A 22,541-nucleotide genomic window follows, 5' to 3' on the forward strand; every position below is an offset into this window, starting at 1 on the left:
ATACCAAATCCCCAAACAGCGAAAAGAGATTTGGTCTTCTAACAATCCTGGAAACGCTTCAAATGTGTGTGAAAGCCTATCTATCAAAACTTGTACTTTCAAATAAATCAAGAAAAGTTCCAATACCCCATTTGATTCAAATGTATGATATGTCAAGATCATTGTATTGTCATGCGCAATAAAAAAAGGGGGGGGGGCTTGTATGTCATCACAGAAATCCAAATTCACATAGAAAACAGGAATAAATGTGCCAATCTAGGTCAAATCTATGATGGTGAAGCTTTTCATAAGTTGGTATGGTCTATGTAAGGATGTTACTGGTATTAATGACTATTATGTATAATTAAACACTTTTGCTTATTAAAATTGATCTCAATATTTTACTAAAAAACACTATAAGAATGATAAACAATTTAAAATTAAACTTCATATCAATGGTATTTTAAATATTTGCTGTTGATATACCTTTGCTATCCCATTTTTATCCCCCAATAACAACTTACTCTTCTGATTTTCTTCCGTTTTTTAGAACGTGGTCTTGTCTCTATTCTCTGGACACTGCAACGCACAAGTAATAAGAGGTCTTGCAGGCTAAACAACTTATAAACAAAATTTCCTTCTTGAGGAGCAAGATATTCCGATGTATCTTCAACATAGTCCTGAAGTTCATATGGCAATCCTTTAAAAATAATATTTCTCATTTTTTATTTTAAAATACATTAGCCCTTTATTCATCATAATTCAGTACACAACAATTCAGTTAACTATTTTTTAAGCTTTTACCAACTTTACTTTCTACTTCCTCCACCTAATTGATGCTCACACTATTACCATTTCTATTTACTGGAACTGTTACAAATCTAGCTGAAATTAAAGCTTTAAAGTTCTCTCTCTCTCTCTCTCTCTTTTTTTCCCCCAGTGCTGGGAATAAAACCTAGGGCCTCATACATGTTAGATAAATGCCCTACCACTGAGTTACAACTCCAGTCCAGTTCTCTTCCTTCTAGTATTACCTTCATTAACTTTAGGCAAAGTATAAATTAGTGAGACAGTACATCAGATTAAAAGAAAAAAACTTTTAAAAAGTAACGTTACGCCTATTCTAGGCAGAGCTGGGGAAGAGATTTACTTTTATTTCACAAAATTCAAAAGTAACAAACTATAGTCTAACACAAATACAAATATTGGTCTGATCAATGTTTATAATTGGTGCATTTCCTCTTCTTCAGTTTGCTAAACCACATTACCTATAGCTTAGCAGCCACTTTACACAGTGGATAAACATTAAGTTATAAAATCCATAAACCTCTGGTACATATCTAGAGAGGATATTCAGGAAACTGAAATACTGATCAGGAAACTATAAGATTCAGTATCAATGACTAGGTAAAGATTACAGCACAGGCCATAATAGAGACTCTGAAAGAATGAAGGAGAAAAAGTTAAAAAAGGAAGAGATAAAATAGTATAAGTTCTTTGTAAATATTTACTTACGTCCTTTTGGCTTCTGAAATGCAGAAGACCATCCAGATTTTGGCCAACTGGAGGCATCTGAAGGAGCACAGGGTTGCTCAGAAAAAGGTGGTTGTTTAGAATTTTCTAAATTCATTAAGGGCAATTCAGGTACTTTTCTGGAAATGGGCTTTAAGAGCTCATCCTGCATTTTTAAAATTTCTCCAACTGGATCAAATTTTTTATATACCCGTTTGATAGGTTTTTTTAAAACACATGACTCTTCAGAATTACAAGTGGTAGTAGTAGTAGTCTGGTTTCCTACACAAACTTGTTCTGAAGAAGAATTTGGACTCGCTGGTCTAGAACCTAAACTAGAACCCACAACAGCTATTTTTTCATCACTATTATTTTCACACTGTGTATCAATGATTAAACAGTCCTCATCTGTATCACTACTGCAAGGAATTACTTTTTCAGTTTTAGTTGTTTCTGATGTAGAAGACTTTTCCTTTGAATTGTCTATGTTATCTAGAACATTCAGTCTTTCATCTTTGGGATATACTGTATCTGTAGTCATATCATTTTCATTAGAGTTTTCAATTTCCTTGGAATTTTCAAACTGTAAGGCATTAGATGTTTTCAAGTCATTATCTTGCATCAAAGACTTGTCAGAACTGGTTACCGTTTCACCACATGGTACACATCCCTGATCATCTTTATTTTTGCATTCTTCAGGGCCACTTTCCATACCAGTGACCAGTTGTTTCTCCTTCTGCAATTGTTCCATTAGAATCTGAGTTAAACTTCTAGAATTAGCAGAAATGTCTGGTGCAGATGGTGCTACAGGTGTAGCTGCTGCTTTGGGGGCTGTGGAATCAGTCAGGATGGGTACCGTGGAAGTACTTGCTGGACTTGGTGACTTTGATGGTTTGGTAGTAGTTACTCCAAAAGTTTCAAGTTCTGTGACATCATCATCAAAATCCAGATCCAAATTTTCAAGAGTCTCAACTTTTCGGCACTCATTAACTTCACTGGATGTCTTAGAAGAAAATATATTGGTAACTTATTAGTAAAAATTTTACAGCATGCTTCACCTATTTCTTAATGTCCCTATCCCTCAGATATATAGTTGTATTTTTAAAAGTAGAAAGAAAAGTCTAATGTTTCTAAATGATTCTTGCTTAAGATGACAACAAACTACAATCACTATTTAGCCTGACTTTCCCATTGAAATGTTCAGGAAAACAATTTGCTAAATTTTAACAGCACAGAAAACAGTGAATTGTGAAGTACTGCATCTCAAGAGGATTTTACACTAATCAAAAAGAAAAAAAAAGATGATCACCAAGAAGAAATGCAGGATCAAACAGGAAGACAGGTTTTCATTTATGCCCACTTGTTCACTCTTGCAGACACCTGGACTTAGCTGAACTGTAGGAAAGCCTATTTGCTGCTGTGAGGAAGCTATTTTCTAACATAACCAGAGAAATGTTGCTACCTCTAGTGCATTCCTAACATCACCCAGTAGCTTTCTTTCCACACCTACTCAGTGAAAACAATTTTCGAGTAATGTAAGATGGGGCAAAAATGGACAGGGTGGTACTGTTATCTGGGACATGAAGTCACTGAGTTCATGGTTCTTTATGTACTATTCTAGTCACTTAAGAACCACACGCAGGGTTGGGGATGTGGCTCAAACAGTAAAGTGCTCGCCTGGCATGCGCGGGGCACTGGGTTTGATCCTCAGCACCACATAAAAATAAAGATGTTGTGTCCACCGAAAATAAAAAATAAAATATTAAAAAATTCTCTCCTCTCTCGCTCTTAAAAATAAAAAGAACCACACACAGCTTTAGTTTATTCAGGAATAAAATGTCTCCTTCCAAAGTAGACAGAAAGCATCAGAATAGCTCTCTTCGATGTGGCAGAAAACATTAGATAAATACTATGGAAATTTGGTTATAAGATATGAATACTACTAACCTTTCAGTTTAAGATTTGAGAGAAAGATTCTAACAACAATCAAATAGTAAGGAAAATAAAATAGTAAGGGAAGTTAACTAACCTCTCTAACCTCAAATTCCTCATTTCTAAAATAGGAATAAGAGGGTTACTTCTCAGATTTATTCCAAAGATTAAATGAGAAACTATATATAAAAAGTTTCCTTGCATAGTGCCTGACACAGAGTAGGTAGCCTTCAAATAAATGGTAGCTCTTAGTAAAACAAAAAAGTTCCAAATTTAGTAAAAAAGTAAAATTAAACTATATGCTGTTTACATTAGACATTCCACCACAAAAAGTTTGAAACAAAACAAATGGACATGACATTAAGAAATAAAAACAGGAGGAATAACAATGTTACTGTTAGACATAGCAGAATTCAATGAAAAAAGCATTAGAAAAAGGAAGAATGCTGTGTTGAAAAAAGATGATATCCATGTGAGAATAGATAATGGTCATGAATTTGTGACATACCAAATATGAGGTTAAAATATATAGTCAAAAATAAAAATAGAAAAAATTTCGACAGAAACACAAGTGTACTTGGTCAATGATACCCTGTCTCTTAAGTGAAAATAGAAATTCATTAAGAAAATTTTAAACAATAAACCCAAGCACTTGCAAATTAAAAAGCACTCCAAACTATTGGATAAAAAGAGAAATAAAAATAATTACAGAATACTTAGAAAGCAACAAAAATTAGAAGAGCAGACGTTAAAAATTAGAAGTATCATAATTTGAGGATCCATATAACAGTACCTTCTTCTAACAATTATTTTGATTTCATTTTGCTAGAAGTATAGTGGAGACATTAGCAATCCAGAAGCATCTTACTCCAAATATGGGGCCTGAAAGGCTACAAATCTCTGAGAAAGCTCATTTACTTCTGGTTTACCTTTTCTCCTGTGGTATCTAAGCCTTTGGTGGAAAAGTGAATTCTGACTTGTAATCCCCTAATTCTGTGATGCTGCCAACAGCACAGCTCATTTCTTGGTTGCCACTTTGGAATTGGCAAATACAATCCAGGGCAAAAATGACCCTAAGTGACAGGCTTACACCTCCTATATTCCTTTCTTCTCTGTTATTTCAGCCCTGGCTATAATTCCTCACTATCTTATTAGTAGTTCTTTGATGCTTCTAAGAGAGGAAGTTTTATATTTAGTCTGGCTCTTATAGTTAGTTGTCTTATGTAATGGGAAGATCCACATTACCTGATCTATCATTACTTAAAGAAGTCACACTGTTACTTTTTATCCCTTTTAACCTACTTCACATTTCTTTATAGCACTTGCTACCTCTTGACATTCACCTCATACCAATATAAGTTTTAGGTAGATATTCAAAAGTAAATGTAAAAGAATAAAACATAAGAAAACTGGAAGTGCTGTGCTTTGTGATACTATACATCATAAAAAGTATTAGGCCAAAAACAAACAGAAAAAAACTTAAAATATATAAAAAGCAAAAGGCCAATATACTTAAAATCGTGTGATCTCTTAAATGTAAGAAAGACATTTTCATATTTGACTTTAAAATTTTGTTTCTTCTTCACTTTATTCAAGTTTCTATTCATATGGCTTGTTCTCAGGCCTTCTTGGTCATGAATGTAAAACAGTCTTGCCCCTATCCACCTATCTCCCTTTAACCTATTCTATTTTTCTTTATAGCATATCACTATCTGCTTTGTTGCTTCTTATTAGAATCTCTGCTACTAATGTAAGCTCTGAGAAGAGACTTTGTTCTCATTTACTGCTGTATCCTCAGTGCATAGAACAGCATTTATTCAATAACTACTTGTAGACTGAATTAATGAAGTTTTCTAGAAACAGAATAATCATAGATAAAATACTTTAAAACACACTGAATAAAAGCTAATATACGCAGTGTCAACTGTCAATCTAATACTTTATATGAATTAACTGCTTTAAACCCAAACTACCCAAAGAGCTACGTAATATCATACTCGTCTTACAGATGAGCAAACTAAACAGATTATATAATTTGCTCAAGGCCACATAGCTACTAAGTATACTGAAAAAGATTAACAATCTAACCAAATACTTTCTGCACCAATCAAATTAAATTCATCTGTTCCCTTTCACACTTAAAATTCTTGAATAGGAATGAGGCCAATTAAAATCTCATATTAACCACTACCAAGACGAGAACATCATTAAGTTTTTAGTATATGCACACTGAGCATCTTAAATAAATACCAAACTTGACCCTCACAACAACCTTGTGAAGTAGGTCCTACTACTTTTGTTTTATGTGAAGAAAAAAACGGAGGTTTAGGGAGGTTAAATCACTTAAAGTCTTCTAGACTGAGAATTCAACTCTAAGTTTGAATTTAAAGACTATTTTATACACTTACAAATATGCATACACATTACACACACACACACACACACACACACTTTATTTTGTGGGTTACTCCACATCTGTGGAATTTAGATCAAAGACATTCATGTTCACCTGGACTTCAGGGTTGAGGGCTGTAATCTATAGACATAAATCTGCACATATTTATTTAGTATTAACACAATAACAATGGGGATTTTTATAACCAATAACATTTTGAATAAAAAATTTACTACGTTTTTACACTAAGAAAATTAAACTCCACGTACAAGCTTTAAGAAAATTTATCAAAACCAGATCTGATGGCATGCACTTACAGTCCCCAACATTTGGGAGACTGAAGTGGAAGGATCACTTGAGCCCAAGAGTTTGAGAACACCAGCCTGGACAACATAATGAGAGCCCCCTTTCTCTTAAAAAAAAAAAAAAAAAAATTAGGGGCTGGGGTTGTGGCTCAGCAGTAGAGTGCTCACCTAGCATGTGCGAGGTGCTGGGTTCAATCCTCAGCACCACATAAAAATAAATAAAATAAAGGTATTGTGTCCAGCTACAACTAAAAAATATATAGTAAAAAAAAAATACATTTTGTCTCATTTGTGACACCTTTGTAAGTCAATAAACTATTTAGATGAAGGACCTAGCTAGGAAATTTGAAATCTATTTGGATTGAGTCTTTGGTATACAACAAAGTGTTTTATAGCTCTGCAACATATAATTGATACATGACATGTGTAAACTCCTTGAAGCTTTTTTTTTTTTTTGTGATAGTTAGTAACTTCATTTTTATTATGAGATATGTATGGTGTGATGTTTTTGTACATTTATGTTGTATACTGATCAACTAAGTATATATGTTATCCATCATCTCAAAAATTTACCATGTCTTTGTGATAAACATTAAAATTCTCTTCTTCTAGCTATTTTGAATACTAATCAAATTTTTGTCTTTCTGTACATTGTTTTTCTTCGCACCTGGCTCATTTAACTTAACACTATGATCTCCAGATAGATACCATTTGTATCTATCCTGATACAAATGACAGGATTTCCTTTTTTTGTTTTGTTTGTTTTGAAGAGCTGAATAGTTTTCTAATGTGATTACATATCATATTTTCTTTACCATCATAAATCCATTAATGGACCCTTAGGTTGATTCCATATCTTGGCTACTGTGAATAATGCTGCAAGAAACATGTTAGTGCAGGGATCTCTTTGATACACTGTTTCTTTTAAATATATATCCAGAATTATGATTGTTGGATCATATGGCAGTTCTAAAATTTCTGAAGAACCTCCAAACTCTTTTCTGTAGTGGCTGTACTAATTTACATTCCCACAAACAGTATATAAGGTCCTCTTTCTCTATATCCTGACTACTATTTGTCATTTTTTAGTCTTTTTTATTATATCCATTCTATAAGAAGATAATAATATCTCATTGGGGTTTTAATTTACATTTTCTCGATGATTAATAATATTGAGCATTTTTTCATATACTTGTCAACCATTTCTCAAATTTATTTTTAAGTGACACATGAAAACATAAGAATTATACACATTAATGGTATATGATGTAATGTATATATATATGACCATTTTGCTACTAAGTTTAGAGACACATAATAAAAGTAATACTTCAAAAGGATAAACGTACATTCTCTTAAGGAAACAAAAAAGTATTACATACTTCCATTTCAGATATACACTCTTCAGGTTTGTCCATAAATACTGCAGAGACTGGAACAGATGTGGTTTTGGACATCATAAATTTTAATGGAACTTCATGGAAAATTTGATTTCTTTCTCTCATTGTCATTTTCTTCTGGGGAAGTGGTGAGTTAATATAAATTACTTTAACTGGTTTGGAACCTTAAACCAGAAACAAAAGAAAAGAAGTGAAGAGTAGCTGGTAGCTTTATTCAAAACAGAATACATAAACAAAGAGACATAGGGGAGAGGAATCACAACTCATATATTTGCCAATCTTGAAAGAAAATATTTTTCAAATCCCTAAAGACAAACCCAACTGGCAAGACAAACATGCTCTTTTCTAGCCATGTTTAAAAATAATTTTCTGGTTTTTAATGTTGTACTCTAATATTATTACTCAGTTCTTAAAGGAACTTGCAAAAAGTGATGAGATTTTTACCACAGAGAATACCTTACATTTGATTTTAATTTGTAGTTTTGTTTCATTTAAAGTCTTTAATTTATTTATATTATAGACATAAAATTTTAATTTTATTGTTAAAAGAAAAACTAGTATAGACCTACTTTAAGTCTGATTTTCAATAATGGATAAGTAAATAAATCCTGGAAATTAAACTATTTGAAGTTGTGTAAAGAAGTATAGCATTCCTTCATTTAAATAAAAGACAGAAGTACTTCACCATTTCATGTATTTCTGGCAACCTAAGTTATGATTACTTTTCTATCTTTCACCCCTTAACAAGACTACAGGTACTGTAGACTTAATACTAGTCACTTCTTTAGTAGCTTCATATTTGAAAAAAGTTCTACTGAGTTTAAGTGTTAAGGACTGGGGATACAGCTCAGTTGGAAGAGTGCCTGCCTCACATACAGAAGGCCCTGGGTTCAATCCCCAGCACCATCCACCCACACCCACCCACACACAAAAAGAGTTTAAGTGTCAAACTGACATTTTCCCTAAACCAAGTCTTTTGTATTTGACAAATGACCACCTATGTTTGAACAATTGAAATGGAATGGTTCCAATATCCTTTTGAGAGCATTATCTGACATAGCAAATCACAAACCTGCAACAGGTATAACTTGAATACACACTGGAATTTCCCACTGTTCCTTATAGCTTGGTCCATGATTATTTAACAAAGTGAATAATGATTGACTAGTTAGAGCTATCTGAGGATGATATCTTGAAACAAGCTTCTCTGCATTTGGATCCTTACTAATATCCTGAAAAAAACACATAACTTGTTAATTGGTTATATTCATTGACAATTTGACAAAGCAATGAAAAGAAGGGAGGAAGCAATAAAGGGAACTTCAGATCAACCAAATTATATGTATTTTGTGAGATACAGATTACTGAGATCCAAAGCCACCTGGCTACTTACATAGTGCATAGCTTCAGCTCTTTGTTCTGGTGTTTCAATGGAAGACATGTTATCTTTTGAGAGCTGCAACTTTGCAGGCATTGAGGGAAATACTGTTTTCACAAATTTTACATTGCCCTAAAGAAGCCCAAAATGAAAATATTATTGCAAAAATCCTGATGTATTTTTCCCCTAAATATCCTTCATCATGAAAACTCTTAACTGAAAATTCATTATTCTACTAAATGCAAATGTGGAAACTCTTTAAGCCAAGATATTCCCTAATGTTTTCTCTAAACCATCCCCAATTTTTTTTAAAGGTTCAAAAGAAGGGTTTCATGAAATTTCCCTGACACTTTAAATTCCATCTTCTCTTTTTATGAAGCACAAATCATAAAAAGCAATAGTGGAACCCAAATATCTTCTTCACATATATTTCTAGTATGTTTGTGAGTAAATTCCCTTTAAAGAATAAGGGCTTCCTCCTTGTATTTAGGAACATTAAGGAAGACGGGAAGTAAGAAAAGAAAGAAAGAAAGTTAGTAGTGATATTTTTTAAAACATCAAGAATTAGTATCCATGAACTAAAAAGAATGGGACACAGGTTGGTATTATATATTCAAAAAGTTATCTCTTTATCATTCAAATTTAAATAATACAATAAATACAGGAAATACAGATGATGTTTCAGACCAAAAAGGCTTATACTTTCATATGATAAACCTTACCAATACTAGAAGAGTTTTTTCTAACTTTAATCCCATCTCTATTCTGAACGGGAAGAATCCCAGTAAGCTGGTAACTTCATGGAGGGTATAAAATTCTGGATACTTTTTTACTTGTTCAATGCAAGCTCTTAAAACTTGCTAGGAAATAAAAATCAAGAAAAATTCATTTGTATCATACTTCATTAACACTGCAACAGTAATGTTTTAGTTACATGTGATTATATAATTATTTAATCATAAAAGTTAGATTTGTTTTGTTAATCAGACTTTTACCAATCTGCACATTGTATATTCCTTGATTTAATTTTATTTTTCAAACAAATTTTTAACCTAGTTTCCTAAAACACTGATTTTAATAATACTAAAATTAGCAATCTTATTAAAATTAAAAATTAAAGACATTTTTTATGCTACTTAAGAAACCATCAAATATAGCCACATGAAAATTTCAACAATGTATTTCAATAAAAGCAGATGCATGAATTATTAGAAATAAAGTTTAATACTCCAAAAAAATTCCCAAATACATGAATTAATGGAGAAGTTACATATACAAAATAAAATGAACAATTGTATAAGTAGTTTAAATGACGGAATACTTAGTATTTCCAGATATTTTGAGTTTGAGATAGACCATATTCACATAACTTTTATTGTAGTATATTATTATAATAATTCTGTTCTATTATTGTTTATTGTTGTTAATCTCTTAGTGTACCTAATTCAAAAATTAAGCTTTACCATAAGTATGTATGTATAGAAAAAATGTAGTATATGTAGAGTTTGGTATTATGTTCAGCTTCAAGCACCCACTGGGGTTCTTGGAATGTATTCTCCATGGATAAGGATAATCTAGATAGATCATTAAAAGATACAAACATATGAATATACTACAGTACACAGTTTTGAGATGTTAATATTTCTACTATTCAGCACATGAATAAAAGACCTACATACAACTTTATATAACTTGATTCTCTAAACTGAAAATACTGACAGTTCTCTAAGCTTTTTGCTAGATAATCACACATTTTTAGAATGTTATTACTGTAATCCACTTAGAAATTTACATAAATGTAATTTTGTTTTTACCTCTGTGAAGAGACGAGCATCATCAGAAAGCATATTATAATCCTGTGCACATTTCTTTGCAGAATTCTGTAAAAACTTTAGGAATTCAGCAACTTCTTCATTCACATGTTTCTTCATATCCTGAATTTTTAAAAAGCAGATAAGTCTTGGAATAAGAAGTTTCATTAAAAAGCAATCTCTTCTCAATCACTGCTCTAATAATTTGAATTTAATGAACAATTAACATATCAAATCCAAATCAGAAACCACAAATAAAAGTTAATATAAACTCTAGGAATGGGGTGTAGCTCAATGGTAGAGCATGGGCTTAGCATCTGTGAGGCTCTAGGTTCAACACAGCAAAAACTAAAAAACAAACAAACAAAAAAAGAAATCCCCAAAACTTAAACTCCACAATAACAGAAAAGCCAATGTCTGATACTATAATACATGCTTAGGAATTAATTTATTTTATATATTAAAAATAGAAAAGACAAACATCCCTATAGAAAAATGAGCAAACAATATGAACAGGCAAGATACAAAAAAAAAAAGAAATAAAAATGGCTGAGAAACACATAGAAAATACTTATTTTCATTAGTAATCAATGTAAATTAAATTAAGGTAAAATAAGAAATCACCATTTTACCCATATCCAATTAGAGGCAAAAGAAGGTAATGTACTACCTTAATGAAGGCAGTTTTTAAAAAGATTTTCATACAATAGTGGTACAAAGTGGCTTAAACTTGTTGCAGAAAAATTTATCCAAGTGCATGTGTAAATCACTTTGAAAACATGCATGATCTTTGATCTGACAATTTTATTTTAAAAATTTCATCTTAAGGAAGCAATCACAGATAAGAACGAAGAGTTTGCTAAAAAGATGTTCAGCATAGCATCACATATATAATTGAGAATGTGGAAACTACTTAAAGTAATAATTGAGCAATAATTTAAAACTGAAACAATAAGGTGTGTAAAGTTCTACTATAATTTGAGAGAGACATGCTCAGAATGCCTGATCTATATGAAAGGACCAACAAAAAAGGCACCAATGCTCTGCCAAGTAAACGTCTTACTTTTTCATTTTTGTAAATATGACTGTACCTAAAATAATAAAAGAAAATTTAAAATAAAAATTTTTCCTGATTTGTAATTTTTTTTCTTTTAGTGAAGCTGAAGAATAAAATACATACCAAATACTGCAAGTATTCATTTTTATTTATTCCAATAGCCTTTGAATTTGTAGAAATCTTTGCATATTTAACCAACAAGTCCACATAACTTCTTTGCTCTCTCTGTGAGAAACGAGAGAAACGAGGATAAGGAACTCTTGGTTTTGGAAGAAGAACCATTCCAACTGCGGTTTTAACTTTTTCCTCTGCTTGAGCTGCTGAACTAACTGCCGGCTCATTTTCTACAGAACTTGCTGAGGCATTCAAATTTTCCCCTATACGTCTGGAAAAAAAAAATACAATTTACAAATATGTGCTTTTCACATGAAGATTACTATCATGGAATTTCAAGATTCTCAATCATAAGGGAGAATATAGCATGATTAACAGAGTAAATTCTGGATTATTATCTAACTCTGACACCTGCATTTTGATGTTTAGTCATTTAGTACAGATTAAGTATTTTGCAGGAATGAATCACATTGCATACTTACCTTCAACTACCTGATGAAGAGGAAGAGACATACTATTACACTATTCAATTTAGAAGTTTTATCCCTTTTATTGAAGAGGGAAAATCATTCTTGCTCATTATATTTGTATTTATATTTTATTACAATGCTAGTTCTTTTTTAATGTTTAAATTCTCCAGTAACATATATTAGTTATATAATGAAAAAAAGCTACTAAGACCAGTTTAAAATAGGGTTACAAACTTAAAGTTAGTAAATTTACTGCAATTCTAAATTCTCTGGTTTCCTTTGCTTATCTCAAAATTTAAACAGAGCCAAGTGCAGTGGCACACACCTGTTATCCCAGCAACTTGGGAGGTTGAAGCAGGAGGATGGAAAGTCTGAGGTTAGCCTCAGCAACTTAGGGAGACCCTCAGCAATTTAGCAAGACTGTCTCAAAATAAAAAAGTTAAAATGTTTGGGGATGTAGCTCAGTGGTAAAGCACCCCTTAGTTCAGTATCAAGCAATAAATTAATTAAGAAAATTCCAACAACTATAAGTTATATCTTAAGGAAACAGAAGTAGTTTTAGAAAGTTGTACAATCCTTTATCAGTCTTGTACATGTCTAAGTCCATGAAAATGTCCTTATGCAAAAGTAAAATCCTAGCATAAAGTAATGTAATATACTAGAAGAAAAAGTAGTGAATAGCTAGAGAACCTGTTATTAGATTTATTTATAAAGTGCTACTCTCAATTTTTAAAGAGGTCACCATACCACCTCAATTAATGCATATGACTACAAATTTCTTATCTTGTTCATAACTGTCGTTATTCTTGCTACTCAGTTATTGTAATCAACATTTTCAAGAAGAGAATTTATAATTCCACCAAAAACTTTCATTTTCTTGGTCTCTATAACTCTAATTTCCATGACAGCCATTATTTTTATAATTTAGCTCCAAATTAAACAATAATCCACAGAGGAAGAAAAACTAATAAGAAAGATGGATGTCTATATTGATTCATTCTTCATTCCATTTATTTATATTTATTGATGTTTATATGTGCAAGTCTATGCTAGATATTGAAAATACAACAAACACTGAATACAGTACAGTCTAGGCTCTCGAGAGTCTCAAGATCAAGTGGATTAGACAAATGAATGGAGAAGAAAGGTAAATATGTATATCAATCCGAAGTGGCTATGAATATTCTAGGTTTCCAAACAGAAAGTATCAAATAGGGGTCTGAGAAGAATTCTAAAGACATAATAATCAGGGATTAAGAGGGGAAATGGGAAGGAAGGAGAAATATACAGATACAGAAGGGTTATCACAAAAGGGGAAGTTTAAAGGTATTCAGAGGAGAGGAATACTGGATGCCTACAATGTGTAAAACTGTCTTGCACAGTTTTTAAAGTGTTATCCTAACACTATATTCTATTTTCTCTTATCATTCTTTTGTGATATAGTTTACCTAACTTCTCTTAAATACAATCTTATTGTTTTGTTTTAACGCAAGAATCACACGTTAAAAATGTGCTCTACCACTGAACTACCTACCCCAGCCCTCCCAATCTTATTCATAAATTTTAACTACTGCATCTCATTACATCATTATATCATCTGACATAGTGATTTCATTGCAATTTACCTATTAAAATACATATATAATGTAAATAACGTTCCTTTCATTTTATATTCATGTACTTCGGATGTATTGTTTTTTAAAATTATGTCTAGGGTAATTATTAGCTATTCATTTCATTCAGGCTGGTAACAGAAGTGTCTTATTTCTTACATACATTTGTTATGAAAAGTTGAAGTTATTATGTACAGCTATAATGCACCAATAAAAAAGTGGGAGGGTTTTGGCCTGATCAGGTTGCAAAGCATTAATTTAGATCTATGTCTAGACAAAGGATCAGTTAAGCCCCATCCAAAAGCAGCACTGATTTGCTTTAAATCAACTTTATAATACTAGAATAAATATGGTAAAAATTCCAAAACTTGAAAATAGTAATTTGTGAAAAAGATTTAGGCCTCCCCCATATAAAACAAAATATTCAAAAGTACCCTCTTAGAGCAAACCATGAATAAAAAGCTAATTAAAAGCACTGATTTTTTAATGGGGAAAAATTTTTGGAAAATAAAATTAGAATGCTCAGGTTGGCTCTAAAAACAATACATGTGAAAGAAGACATACTTAGTTACTAAGTTTCTCCAATAACTATACAAAAATAAGCACATTTTAGGTTAACAAAATGAATATTAACTGCTGATCTTGGGAGAAATGTATTACAGAAAATTGATTTTTCACTAGAAAATGTCTTGAGAGCTATTCAAACTTAACAGTATTGTGTCCGCAACTCTTAACAATACTGCTTCACAGCTGTCTCTCTGAATATGAGAACATGTCTGTCCTTGTGGCACAAACTGGCAAATTTAATTAAGCTGCTGCAGCAACAAGATGCTGACTCAGATATGCCAGAGTAGGAATGTCAAGAAATTCTAGCAGTTTAAATTGGCTACATTCAGCAAAGAATGAAATGGCAGCACATCAAGATCATCTCCAAGTGCAGTACTGTCAAAATCTTCATCAGAGTGCGAACCAAAAGAATCTGATAGGGTTTTTCTATTCACATTTACAACATTATATTTTATTTCACTTGATAGTTTGAAGCTTCCTCCTTTTGTTTTGTCAACTACCCAGTCTCCTTTTTACTTAACATGTCTATGGGGGGAAAATTCCCAACTGTTAGTTTCCTATACTTTTATCTACTGATTTGGCAGCTTCTTTATAAGTAGCATTTGGAAATTATGCTTTTGGCCTCCAACTCATGTCTACCTGTTATCTTCTGTGTTTGATTTACTTTTTATGTTGAAAGGATTAAAACTTCATTTCTTTTCTACTTTAAGTCGTTTTCCTCCTTGTTAGTTTAAAACTCAGTTACAAATGTCTGTAAACAGAATATTTAATTTTTTAAAAAGGCAAATGTTTATAATGGTTATTTCTACATAAATGGCTCACAGGGCATTTTAATTTTCGGGTTTATTCTTAGGTAAACTTTCCAAACATTCTTTAAAAACATAATTTATTTGTAATGTTTCATATAAAAATAACACTATGTTAACTTTTTAATATTATTATATGCAAAACACTATTTTAACAGTCTTTTCATTTATAAACACATATGGTGCAAAAGAAAAGCTTTTTATGTTGAAATTAGGAGTAAAAAGCCTTTTGTGGAAAGATGAGGAAAAGGGTTAAAGAAAATCTCCTAGTTTTGAAAGTAGCAATAATAAAGGTATCAATATTTTTCCAACTGTCGATGAGCACAAAAAATACAAAATTAGGGATGATAATAATTTTATATTTCTTCCTGGTATTTCCCCAAGAAAACCGTTGTAAATCAGCAAAGGCTCAAATCCATTCCTTACTGTAGTAATACTTAATAAAACTTAAGGCTAGGAAAACAGTCTAGAAACACATATCAATTTCTTATGTCTGTTTTAATACTAAAAAGTAAATTATCCTAATGAATTATTTTGTACTGCATAAAAATGTAAAGAAAAGCAAGTATAGTTTAAGAAAAAAGATTATTAGGAGTTTGGAATACTCACTTGCCAGCAAAACGTCCTCTCCTTTATACAAAGCTGGGCTATGTAACCCACACCTAAGATATGGTGAAAAACTGGACTTGAAAAGAACGGTTAAATTAAGAAGCAGTGGCAGGATGATGAAGATTAATAATAGAAAATTTTTAGTTTAAAATGATGATGGCTGAGATAAAAAGTTCAAAAAATGGTATGAAGTTTTTAAATTTTTTTTTTGGTACCAGGGATTGAACCCAGGGCGTTTATAATCACTGAGCCATATTCCCAGCTACCCCCACCCTCCTTTTTTAAAATTTTGAGATAGGTTCTCATTAAGTTGATTAGGGTCTCTCTAAGTTGCTGAGGCTGGCTTTGAACTCCTGATATTCCTGCCTCAGCCTCCTGAGCCACTGGGATTATAGGAATGTGTCACTATGCCCAGCTGAAGATTTTTAATAAAAGGTAAAGACATGTTTTTTAAATCCTAGTATACTAGAATTTGATAGGCATTCTTTGATTCAAATAATCAATGGCAATTCTTTATTTAAGTGATAAGTTTATGAAATCAGTTATTTCTAAGAAATGATACAAGTTGAATCACAAAGACATTTGAAAGTGTTTTTTGTTTTTTTTTTGTGCTACTGGAGACTGAATCCAGAGGTGCTTTTCTGAGCTTCATCTGCAGCCCTTTCTTAAAATTCTTTTATCTTACTGAATTGTGGAGGCTGACCTGGACTTATAATCCTTCTGCCTCAGCCTCCTGAGAAGCCAGGCATGTGCCACTGAACCTGGCTGTTAATGTTTTTAATACCAATTTGGCAATATACATTAAAATAAATGTATGCATACCCTCCACTTACTACTATACATACTATGTTCCTGTTGTGTACAAAAAAGGACAGTTATATTAATTTTTCTGTGTATTACAATATGCATATACCTACTATAAGCTAAGTCAATTCCACAAATTCATCATTCATCTTAAGAAGTTCAGATTCATAAGGCTGAGTTTAGAGTGCAATATCAGTTATTGTTAAAATGTAAGTGTCTTATGATCAGCCACAATGAGAAGTCTGGAGATGAGAATACCAAAATATTTTGAAAAATGCCACAACCAAAATACTAGGAAAAAGCTAAGAGAGTGAGGTCGTGCTAGAGCTGAGAGCTCATTGATGCCTCTGAGAGGAGCAGTTTAGTACAGTAGTGAGGTTGGACGTCAGATTAGAGTGCAACGTGGGTGGGATATACAGTGAATGGAAGAGGTTTTTTATTTAAAAAAACAAATAATGTGTTTTCTAATGCATTCTGTCAATCTGCCTTTTGAGTGGGAAGCTTAATTCATTCACATTAAAGTAATTGTTGACAAGGAAGAACTTACTATTTTCTGCTAATCATTTTCTCTGTCTTAAAGCTTTTTTGGCTCCTCATTTCTTTCCAGTAAGCATATATTAGTCTTTAAATAAGTCTAAGAACAAATGAGGGAAGAGTAAGAAAGTAACTGGTGGGGGTCAGGCATGTGGAGTTCATGGATTATTTTAAACAGGAAAAAATTTAAGCACACACATACACTGATTGAGATGATTGAAAATGAGAGAGAACAAAGATACAGGAAAAAGAGGGGGTAATACTGATAAGGCAGGAAAAGATGAGGGGGGGGTGTATGCTTAGTCCATTATAAAAGGAAAAAGGATAAAAGTGAATGCTGAACTCCCCTAGGGGAGCTCCCTAATTCTGCATCTGCTGGTTTTCAGATTAATCCACAATAGAGTAGAAACAGTCAATCAAAAAGAAAAGACCTGCTACAAGCAAGTGAACAGTAAGAAGTGAAAATTACTACTGAGTAGTGATTTTCATACCAGAAAGGAAAAAAAATCTTTGGCAATTTGGCACTTATCTATTAAACTCTAAAATGTATTTACTTTTTAACTAAACAATTCAATTTCTGTGAATTTATCTTCTAGAAATAACTGCAAAAAAATTCACCAATATATTGTTTGTAACTACAAAAAAGAGGAATACAACATAGAACTAGCTAAATGAATTAAAAAATACATCTATACAACAAATCGATATATAACCATCAAGACTAGGGTGAAAAGATTAAAATATATATATATATATATATATATATATATATATATATATATATATGACCATGGAAAGAAATACATTATTTCATATTGACTTCTTTTTTCTGTGACAAAATATTATTTTCAATGGAAAAAGCAAACTATAAAACAGTTTTAACGGGTTTAAAACAGTATTTTTCAGTTTTTATAGCATGATCACATTTTTTTGTGTGTATATGTTAATATATGAAGAAAGGTAAATACCAAAGTGTTAACAATAGCTTTCTTACATTTTCTATCTTCTATAATTTGAATAATGGAGATAATTATAAAACTTCGAATATCAGAAAAAAAAACAATTAAATATGAAAATAATAAAATATTTTACCTGTTAGATAAAATACAGAGTTCTTTTAAACTTGGAGCCAAGGAATGGTCTTTATAATTTTCTCGAGAGAAAAATGTCTTATGGCCATTTTTTGGGGAAACATCCCTAGAAACAAAGTAATTTACTTTCATTTGACAATTCAAAATCTCATGTTAGATAAAGAAACATAATAGTATCTAATTTCTGACTATATGCCCTCTATCCAAACCCTTTCCCAATCACTTCTTAATGTTTAATTTCATATACCAGATCTGTGAGCTTAGATGTTTTACTTTTCAGACACCAAGCTCAGGCGGATTATGATATTCTATAACTCCAACAATCAACCTTTCTTTTTCTATAGTACCAAATTAAATAACTGTCAGAGGTTTGAGAGTTAAAGATAGAACAGAATGAAGTACAATCAAGAGTCTGTCATGGGCAGGACTCATCTCTGGTTGTGAGGCATAACATTAAGATGCCTGATTATTGAAAAAAAAAATGCTTCTCAATTTATTTTTGTTTCATGCATTACTGTTCTAGTCCAAAAGACTGAACATCCAACCTATTTTTCTGAAACTGGAAAATGGGATAAATGGTGTGCCTTTGCTAAAAATCACCTCTATAATAATATATGAGTTTTCATAACATTGTATGTAATTAATTGAGGCTAATATAACATAACTAATGCTTTCCAGAGAGTAAGCTTTCCCCCAAATGATGGCAAGTGAAGTTAAAAAACTGAAAACACGGAGAATCCAGGGAGTACAATGATTACTAGGATTTTGTGAAAAAGGATAGTTCCAAAGCCTATAATACTGTGTAAAGGTTCTAAACCACAATTGGTTTCATAGTCAGTTGCATATATGAATAACTGCACATCATCTGAACACTTACTTTACAGTATTAGCCAGGAACACAAATGTGCATGTAACTTAAAACCTAAAACAAAACACTCCAATCAAATGCAACTTCTAGTCCCATTTCCAAATGGGAAATCCTAGCATATATGGTTCACGTTTATCTTTTACTGTTTTTAAAGGTATTTATCCAAAAAAGAGAAAAAAATAAAACAAACACTATGATTAAGGTATTATAGTAAAATCAGAATTTCTTACTTGCTATGGACCATGGTAAAGTTTCCTATTATTTCAGCATGGTAATATTTCCATAACATCTCATTAAATTCTAAGGTTTCCTCATATAATTCTAAAACAAAGTCAAGGGCCTCAGGTATTATGGAATTCTTTGGAGATGCAAACACTATTCATTACTGAACATACTGACTTAAAAGTTCTTTAAGTCAGGCACTATTTTAAAAATCTTTGTCATCTCTTTGTGACTTTTGTATCCTCCTTTGCTGGCTTAGTAAATGTGTGTTAAAATGAACTAAGGCAGCAATGTAGTATAGCAATATGATAGTTACATAAAACCACTATATTTGTTAGATGCCTACAAAACTATGATATTACTTAACTGGGTTCTCTATTAGCAAAGTTCTCACATTTCTAAAATACAGAATACAGTCTGCATTTATATAATCTTTTGAGATAGATTCTACTATAACAAAAAGAAGTGTGTCTATTCTTAAAGATGGTCTTTTTATTATTTGTATGGAAATAGGAAAGTTTTTAGAAAATTCCAGCATCTCTCCTTCACAACATACCAACAATAAAGACATGATGGAAGTATATCTAATAAAAATTTGAGTGCTCAATTGTCACTTTAGGAGTGGAAGTGCAGTAATTATATCTCAAAAGTATTTATTACATGAAGATGAGAACAGGATAAATTCTGAGATCCTGATCTTTCCTCTTTTATTTCTTCCAAACCTGTTCGGGCCAAAAGCTCTCCTTTCCTATGTCAACCACCAGCTGGACTTCACTCCTATTCAGTTGATTAGGTAGAGAAAGAACTCACCAGTTTAGCCTTGGTTCACTCATGGTCATGCTGGAACTCATCTTCCTAGATTTCTGCTTCACTCTAGCCCACGATTTGGCAGGTGGGAAGTAAGGTTTTCAAGAGGTAGGATCCCTCCAGATTCTACACTCAACCGAGGAAAAACAAAAGGTCAAAATCAAAAGCGAGGGATTGGCCAAGGCCCAGCTGCACTTTATTAGGTGAGAAAGAACATATGCCCTAAAACGACAGTGGCTACCTAGAACAGACAGATGAACGTTCCCAAGGTTCTTTGCATCAGAGCAGTACAATAAGTCCTTTTCCATTTAACTTATGCCAGGAGGGTCAGTCTTAGAATACTCACTGAGGAAATAAGAGCCAAAACAGAATGGTGTTCTCACTGCTTACACACTAGATCATTTCATGGAAGGGAGATGTAGGTCTTAGCTCTGCCTAATTCCCTTACTGCCAAAATGAATCCTGCTTCCATTTCCCCAATCATATACCATTACGGGGCACATTCTGACAAATGCATGGCAAAAGCTGCCTAGCTATCAAGAAATTTAGATCTTTCAAAGAAAACCTTACATTTGATGAAACTCAGGTTCAGGAAACTTAAAGTGACAATTCACAGGATCACTCACAGGTATTATCAGGCCTCAAAATCGGGCTTGACCTCTCCATGTTACCATGAGTAGGCTGATAAAATGGCATAGGGGGTAAAAGTCAAATTTAGGAATCTGTCTGTATCTTGGCCCCTGACGGGCCTGACCAGCTCCCACTTAACCCACCTTTCATACTTAGATCAGGGTGGGGCTGGGGAGGATGTGCAGATGAAGGCAAAATGTATGTCTGAGAGAAAAGAGAGCGCAGAAAGAAAAGCAAGTTGCAGGAAGGCAAGTAAAGGAGTGGGCAGAGTAGGGTAAGAAGCCGCGCCAGAACCGGGAGCTGAGAGCCCGGAACCGCCATGTTCTTTCCTCCCGCCCCTCAAGAGCGTTCCCGGCGCCTTCCCTGCCGCTTCTGGACTGCAAAGCAGCCTTTCCGCCCACCTCACGGTCCGCGGCGGCTCGGCCCCGGCGCGGGCCCCACGCCACACTCGCTCCGCCCCACTCCGCACACTCACGCGCGTCCTGAGAAGGCTAATTTAAAGGACGTGGCCGCGCAGACTTGGCTCTGCGTGATGACGCCACCCGAGACGCAGTAGGTGGGGCCTGTGTGCCTGAGGGGCACGGCTAGCCTGCGTGCGTCTTGCTGGTGGTTCTGGCTGCAAAACCCCTGGTTCTTGAAGGGTAGAGGGGGTTGGGACTTTTCGTTATTATAGAAAGCCCTGATCTTGGTGTGTTTCTGTTGGGCTGGGCGCGGGGCGGGGGTGTGGTGATAAATTGGAAAAAGCACAGATTTGATGATTGTGACCCTAGCCAAGCTCTTAATTTCCCTATAACTCTAATTACCCATCTGTAAAATGAAGATGATATTATGTACTTCATAGGGTTTTGGAAATGCCTAAATGGAGCAAGGGATGAAGTTGTGCTCAGCACAGTATCTGGCACAAAGTAGGGCTTCACTACATGCTGTTTCTCCTGATTGCCGCTCCCCGTTCCATTTTGATGTAAGGTTCCTCTAATGGTCCCTTGGTTCTTAGTCTGCTTTTGTTCTCATGTTTTATGAAAGACTTATTGAGCACTTTATACAGCGTGCTTGGTGCTGGGTACACATGAGACTAAGCCTCAATATAATTTTTTCTAGAGCTTTTGATCTCTGGGACTCTTAAGGTATTTACATTAAAATGAAACAATAGAAAATGATAAACTACACAAGAAAGTTGTTATGTTTTGGATCTTAACTCTTCTCCCAAAGACCCATATGTTAAGGGCTTGTTGGCCAGCCTGTCGCACTCTTAGGAGACAGTGCTTTCTTTATGAGGTAGGGTCTTGTTGAAGTTAAGTCATTGAGGGCCTGTCAATGAAGTAATATTGGGACCCTCAGCCCTTTTCTCTTTGCTTCTCTGCCACCATTCGGTGAACACTTTTGCTATTCTGTGCCATGATGTTCTGAGCAGTACATGATATTCTGCCTTGCCAGGGTAAAAAGTCACCAGGGACTGAAAGCTGAGCCAAAATAAACCTTTTCTCCTTCAAATTGTTTATTTTAGGTATTTTATCACAGCAATACAAATCCAACACAAGAGGTAAATAGAAAACAGTTGGAGAGGGAGAGAAATTAACGTGAGCTGTGAAAAGCAGCTTTAAATGTGCAAAGACTTGGTCAACTTCCTGCAAGACAGA

At 33.3% G+C, this 22,541-nt stretch overlaps 1 protein-coding gene across 4 annotated transcripts in view; it reads right to left on the reverse strand.

The window, feature by feature from the left end:
- The window catches only part of Ice2 (interactor of little elongation complex ELL subunit 2), a 48,445-nt gene extending 27,008 nt beyond the window's left edge, over positions 1-21,437 (reverse strand). The window contains exons 1-11 of one of the 4 annotated variants that reach the window (XM_046461647.2): positions 21,306-21,437; positions 20,278-20,400; positions 18,379-18,483; positions 11,893-12,154; positions 10,716-10,835; positions 9,624-9,761; positions 8,917-9,033; positions 8,596-8,755; positions 7,506-7,687; positions 1,495-2,494; positions 504-679 (exon numbers count right to left, since the gene is read on the reverse strand). In XM_046461647.2, coding sequence (XP_046317603.1) covers positions 504-679; positions 1,495-2,494; positions 7,506-7,687; positions 8,596-8,755; positions 8,917-9,033; positions 9,624-9,761; positions 10,716-10,835; positions 11,893-12,154; positions 18,379-18,483; positions 20,278-20,318 — 2,301 coding nt within the window. In that variant the 5' untranslated portion in view covers positions 20,319-20,400; positions 21,306-21,437. The other 3 variants (XM_046461649.2, XM_046461648.2, XM_046461651.2) reach the window with 3 other exon arrangements.
- Positions 21,438-22,541: the final 1,104 nt, after the last annotated feature.

Source organism: Marmota monax, unplaced genomic scaffold (genome assembly GCF_021218885.2).
Source record: "Marmota monax isolate L192 unplaced genomic scaffold, Marmota_monax_Labrador192_F-V1.1 WCK01_AAM20220418_F8-fsc00001, whole genome shotgun sequence".
Lineage (NCBI taxonomy): Eukaryota > Metazoa > Chordata > Mammalia > Rodentia > Sciuridae > Marmota > Marmota monax.